Source organism: Sinocyclocheilus anshuiensis, unplaced genomic scaffold, assembly GCF_001515605.1.
Source record: "Sinocyclocheilus anshuiensis isolate Anshui unplaced genomic scaffold, SAMN03320099.WGS_v1.1 scaffold251, whole genome shotgun sequence".
In the NCBI taxonomy this organism is placed as follows: Eukaryota; Metazoa; Chordata; class Actinopteri; order Cypriniformes; family Cyprinidae; genus Sinocyclocheilus; species Sinocyclocheilus anshuiensis.
The window spans coordinates 381,130-387,668 of record NW_015549579.1 but is presented as its reverse complement, the minus strand read 5'-3'; the positions used below and the strand labels follow the sequence as shown (position 1 = coordinate 387,668).

At 34.2% G+C, this 6,539-nt stretch overlaps 1 protein-coding gene across 1 annotated transcript in view; it reads right to left on the bottom strand.

Moving 5' to 3' along the window:
• The window catches only part of LOC107657583 (E3 ubiquitin-protein ligase TRIM71-like), a 42,614-nt gene that overhangs the window by 9,892 nt on the left and 26,183 nt on the right, over positions 1–6,539 (bottom strand). The window contains exon 2 of the mRNA XM_016445739.1: positions 3,661–3,828. Coding sequence (XP_016301225.1) covers positions 3,661–3,828 — 168 coding nt within the window. The remainder of the gene's footprint in view (positions 1–3,660; positions 3,829–6,539) is intronic.

Below are 6,539 nucleotides of genomic sequence, written 5' to 3'. Positions count from 1 at the left end.
TCAACCGTAATTTTACGAAGCTACAAGAATACTTTTTGTGCGCAAAGAAAAAAAATTATGACTTTATTCAACAGTTCGTCTCCTCCACGTCACCCTAGCGCCATTTTGGAGAATATCACATATGTAAACAACGTATGCAACGTATGTACGCAGATACGCGGTTTACATTCAGATAAAAGTGTAAACAACATAAACAACATATCCGTGTACATACGTTGTTTACGTACAGTGGTGTGAAAAAGTTTTTGCCCCCGTCCTGTTTTTTTTAATTGTTTGCATATTTGTCACACTTAAAATATTCAGATCATCAAACCAATTTTAATATTACGCAAAGATAATGCAACGTAGTGCCAGGCAGGTTTGGACAGCTTTTTTCCCTTAATAAATGAAATCATAATTTAAAAACTGCAGTTTGTATTTACTCAGGTTATCTTTGTGTAATATTAAAATTTGTTTGATGATCTGAATCTTTTAAGTGTGACAAATATGCAAACAATTAAAAAAACAGGAAGGGGGCAAAAACTTTTTCACACCACTGTATGTGATACTCTCCAAAATGGCACTATAGGGTGAGGCGGAGGAGAAAAACTGTTGAATAAAGTCATTATTTTTGTTTTCTTTGCGCACACAAAGTATTCTCGTAGCTTCATAAAATCACGGTTGAACCACTGATGTCACATGGATTATTGACATTGCTGCAGTCCATAAGTTTTGCTTCGATAACGATCTCCTTGCTACGTTTCTGAGCATTGATCGTGTAAGGATCCTTGCTGTCTATGGGAGGGTCAGAGAGATCTCAGAATTCATCAAAAATATCTTAATTTGTGTTCTGAAGATGAACCAAGGTCTTACAGGTTAGGAACGACATGAGGGTAAGTAATTAATGACAGAATTTTCATTTTTGGGTGAACTATACCTTTAATCAATGTAATGCCTTGTTGTTGAACCAAAGTTTCATCGTTCAAAAAAAGAAAAAAAAAGACCCCAAATTTATGATTATATTAAACCAAAGACAACAGCTCAACATGACACTGAAGCATTGACAATGACGGGACTGTAAAGACACCACAGTAAACATCAACCAATGAATTCTATTTGTTAATCTATTTATTGCCCGTGTTTATTACTTTTGGTATTCAGAGTAAGAAAAATAAAGTGAGTGGAATTCTTGTTGCACCTGGTAAAACACACTGAGGTTCAAGTAAAACAGCTGGAAGGATAAATAAAGAAATATCTGTTAAAATACCCAGTAGGGCTGCAACAAATTATTATTTTGATGATCGATTAATCTAACGATTACTGGAACGATTAGTCGACTAATCATCGATTATCTCGCTGATTAATCAGTAGACATTTTTTGATTATTCATCTTTCACAGTTAGTTAAAATACTGAGTTATACATATTCTAACAAATAAATTAAGGTAATCACTGCAGCTTTTGAAAGTCATATTATTTAATTACAATTAAACAATTTATACAAATAAATATTTTGGCACACAAAATGAGATGGCAGAGAAACTCTTATTCACCATTTAATTAGCTATATGAGAAAGTAGCTGAATGACACATCATTCTGCCTAAAATCTCTTTTTGTAAGTCATATGGATAAGAACCAACATCAAGGTTAAGTGAGAAGACGTTTTATTTTTGGATAAACTATTTTATTCACAACAATCTCTCTTAAAATACTTTATAGGGTTATGATAACCAAAACAGTCCTGAGCTAGATCAAGCTTTGATCTCTGCAAACCAAACTATTACTTTAATTAAAAGTTTTTTCCCCACTAATAAAAAGATTTTATAATTAGCTAGCTCCACACTGGAGAGCTATGTTATAATAGAAAATCAAGTTGTAATTCTAACTGAAAGCGACACGGACTCTAGTTTTTCATGTTTAATACTGTAAAGCTGCTTGATTTAAGGCTCTCTATTGCATAAAGTACTAAATAAATAAAGGTGACTTGACTGGACTTTACTGGAGTACTGAACTGCAGAGCTCGTGCAAACATCCACATCGCTGTAATCAGATGCGTTTTAAAATCTCACATATTTTTGCTCACTCAGTGTATTTTTGATTTTACAGTGGGGTAATTTTGTTGCAGTAGCACGAGATAGCTTGATTTCAAACTTTGAATTGAATTAAAAATGACAAGTAAGCAGTCAGTAATTAAATAAGAACAAATGAAGAAATTACTAATGATAGCACAAATAAAAAATAACAATAGGCCTAAAAATGAAAATATTTTAGTTTTTCAGGTAGGTCTAACAGTTGGGCTATTAAGAGATTTCTTTTTTTTTTTTTTACCAATTATCCAAATAATGTTTAGTCCTAGAAAGCTATTATTATCAGAACACGTGAGCATAATATAGCGGTTAGCAGATCAATGAATGAGTGGCCGGCGTTACCAGAGTTGCCCATATACCATTTTATGGATTATGATTATAATGAAAGAGTTTTTGTTTTTGATTTGTTTTATTTCGTTAAGTAGTAATTTAAAGCTTTCTATAGATATATTTATCATGTCTGTGAGACATGTATTCGCTGAGTTTTGGTTCATTTTTGTTGAAGCCTCCTGTTCAAGACCGAGACGGCAGAAAGCGCATCATGTTTGATTTCTTTATTTTATAAAAGCACAACGCTTTGTTGATATTGTGAGTCCACACAAATAAAAGTAGACCCTTTACAGTTATGAACGATGTATTACTCTTACCTTTACGAGCAAAAATGACGGTGTATCCACTGAAAAAAAATGCAAGTGATTGCGCTGGCGCCTCCATGTCCTGCAAAGCGCGCTTCAGCTTCCACTCTCCGCGCAAACTATTGGATATAGCGCACATTTATCTAGGTTTAATGTTTAAACATTGTTATATGCTTGAACTGTTTTATATCTATAGATTTTATTTTAGGTAAGTCGTGATGATTTGAGAAGGCTAAATTGATCAAACATAGGCTCACTGTCTGCCGCTGGCCGCTGTTTACTTTAAAAAACAAAAACGTATATTTAACGAACAAAAAAAAATGCTCCAAACGTTTTTCTAAATCAACTTAATAAAAAAAAACTTAAACTAAATATAATAACTTTGCCATTGCATACAAAACTGAACTATTTTAATAGCTGAAACCGTAGTATAAGCTGTTTTGGGAGAAGGGGGAAAAAAGATGGGCTCGGGCCGGCAATTCTTATAAGCTGTCAGACATGGGCCGGGCTACGGCCTAAATTTGAGGCCCGTGCAGGGCTTTAATGAACGGTAAATGAGTGGAGCGCTGAGCGGAGCGCACACGCATAGAGCGGGATAATATGCAGAGCGTCACACCACGTGAAAGTGAAACCTGAGCGGTGAACTCATTTTCTGAAGCCGGAATTTCGGTGCATCTCTAATTATTGGCGACATCAGAAATGGATATTATATAATAGATGCTTTTTTGAACATTTTACCAATTTAAAAATATTAAATAATGATTTTTTTTACACGGCACCCCGGTTGGGAAACACTGCATTAGGTCATATGAGATCAAACGACTACTCGACAACAAATATTTGTAGACAATTTTTTATTGTCGACGATTTTTTAATGTCGATAATGTCGTTTCAACCCTAATACCCAGCAGGTGTTTGTGCTGATGTCTGTTTATGAGAGATTGCAGTTGTTCACTAACCTGTACAGCCTGTCTGCCCTGCTGTGCGTCTGCGAGCAGCTGGATGGTCAGCGCTCTGGAGTCCTGCAGTGCTTCCTGCAGGTAGGTGAAACTGTGACCCGCATGTCTGCCCAAGCTGCACTCTCTACAAATCGGCACGGCGCAGCTGTCGCAGAAAAAACGCAGCACCTGTGAATGAAAACGAGAAATTGTGTGAAATTAACTGATTTGTAGTCCAATCTATTGAGTGAGCGATTGTGAAGTACATTGCATGTGAATTATTCTAACCCTCAAGAGAGCTAACAAATGACAATCATTATCAGTAATGATAATCATCTTCGAAAATGTCTTTATGAAGACTATGACTAGATATAAACATTAAGATATTTGGGCATCAAAGAAGTTGGAAATTGAGAAAAACGTGCTTGGAAGTGTGCGTGTGTGTGTGTATACTGACATGCAGGTTGATCCAAATTGTAAATGTGTTCCTCTAAATAAAATAAAATTTAACAGTCAATTCAACAAGTGTGAAAAGGAAGCAGTGAGATTTAATCAGTGTATGTGAAAGGAAAAGGGCACGCTTACACTAAAACCACTCTACAATATAGAGCTCATAAACAGTTACATTGGTCAACTGCCAAGACTATAAATGTTTACAGTATCATGTAACAGGGAGATGTGTTTATCACATATAAGCCTACATTATATAAGCACACTCAAACCCAGAACATATAACTCTTGACAAGAGACAAAAAACTAAAAACAGAATATTTTAATGTATGGTTTTAAGGACCACACATTAGACACATTTGAGGTCACAAGCATCCAACAACCAACAAATTGATCTATTAAATTTGATTTATTAATTTAACTCAAATTAAACTGTTGACGTGCTGTGCTTTAGCTGCTTACATGGTGTTTTTGTCAAGGATAGATATGGAAGCCACTGAACAAAAAAAAAAAAAAAAAAAAAGGTAATTCCAACTTTGTCTCACAATTCTGACTTTTTCTCACAAATGCGAATTTTTGTATCTCGCAATTCTGATTTTTTTCTCGCAAATGCGAGTTTGTATCTGGCAATTCAGATTTTTTTTTTCTCGCAACTCAGATTTTTATCTCGCAATTCTGAGAAAAAGTCAGAATTATGAGATAAAAAGTCACAATTAACTTTTTATTTATTCAGTGGCGGAAACGGGCTTCCATATCCATCAGAAGGCAGAACCTTGACAAATACACCCTCGCAATTCCGAGTTTATATCTGTCAATTCTGGCTTTTCTCAAAATTGTGAGAAATAAACTCACAATTGCGAGTTATAAAGTCCAGTTCTGAGGGGGGAAAAGACTGATCTCAGAATTGTGAGTTTCTCTTACAATTCTGACCTTTTTCTCACAACTGCAAGTTTATATCATGCAATTCTGAGGAAAAAAAGTCACAACTGCGAGTTTATATCTTGCAATTCTGACTAGGGATGGGCGTATCGATCCTGAAGTATCGATATATCCAAGGGTGCACATACGTTTTTCAGCCTGGTTTTTATATGAGAACCTGGAGATTTGCTTTGGTCCTCACACGGCACATGGTGTGACCCATCAAATATAACTATAAAAAATAAATTAATAATAGTGATAATATTATTGCACTTTATTTTTTAAATAAAATAATAAACTAAATAATAAAGCGTGATAATACTATTTTATTTTAAAATAAAAAGGGAGTATTAAATACAAATACAATTATTTTATAGTAAACTTAAATAAAATGCTATTATTATTATTATTATTATTATTTGAACCTTAATTATTATTTTTAATTTGAATTATTACAATATTTCATTTTCAAACTTAAAATCAGCAAGCTTTTATTTTGGCGGGTTGCCGGCAAGTAAGTATATGCGCTTCCAAGTTCCGGGTTTAACGCTGCCGATTGTAGAGCGTCAGTGAATGAAATGTCACAGTTTTGCATTGTGCTTTGAAAATGCTAGCTTAGATGTCTGCTTTCAGTTTGAATAGAAATCTTATACAGCACATTTTGTCTATCTAAAATGGTAATTGTGCATTAACAGCTGTCAACCATGTCGGTACACAAACACACAGTCTGAACTAATTTACACAACGCATTTCTTATTTTGGTCTCGCATGTGGACCTCTTATGTGCACCCCTGGATATATCGATACAGATGCGATTATCGAAAGTATCGATACTCAAATAAAAAATATTGATACCAAGGTGTGTTTTATTTACCAGTGGTTTTGTTTATTTAACAAAAAAAAGTAATGCATGCATTGAATTGGACAAATAAAATATATGTTAGCGAATAATTGTGTAGGAAAGAACTATTTCCTGCTCATCTGAACACAAGCAAATGTTGCAAGACAAGAAGCAATCAATCACAGAGAGAGCGTTCACTCACTTCTGACAGTGCATTAAAACAGGGCTGCATTTCCCAAAAGTATCATATTAAGAAAGCATTGATGTTTTTGGGAATGGCAGTCCCTAATGAAAATGAACCATATGGTTTTACTAAAGTGACCATAGTTCAACTATAGTATTTGTAGATGGTAAACATTTTAACCATGCAGTTAAGGCATACTGAATGTTAAAATGCATTTCAAATGTAAAGGTAAGTGGGTATCATTATGCATTTTACTCTTAGTAATTTAATAGCAAAATTTCATAATTGAAAAGTTCAGTTTAGAAGTATCGTATCGATATTGATGATGAAGTATCGGTATAATATCAAAAGTCAGAATTGTCAGAATTGCGAGTTTGTATCCTACAATTCTGAGAGAAAAAAACATCAGAATTGCGAGTTTGTATCTTTTGCAATTGTGAGAAAAACCCAAAATTGTGAGACACAAATATTTACAAATATTTATTGGCGGAAACGAGGGCTGCATGA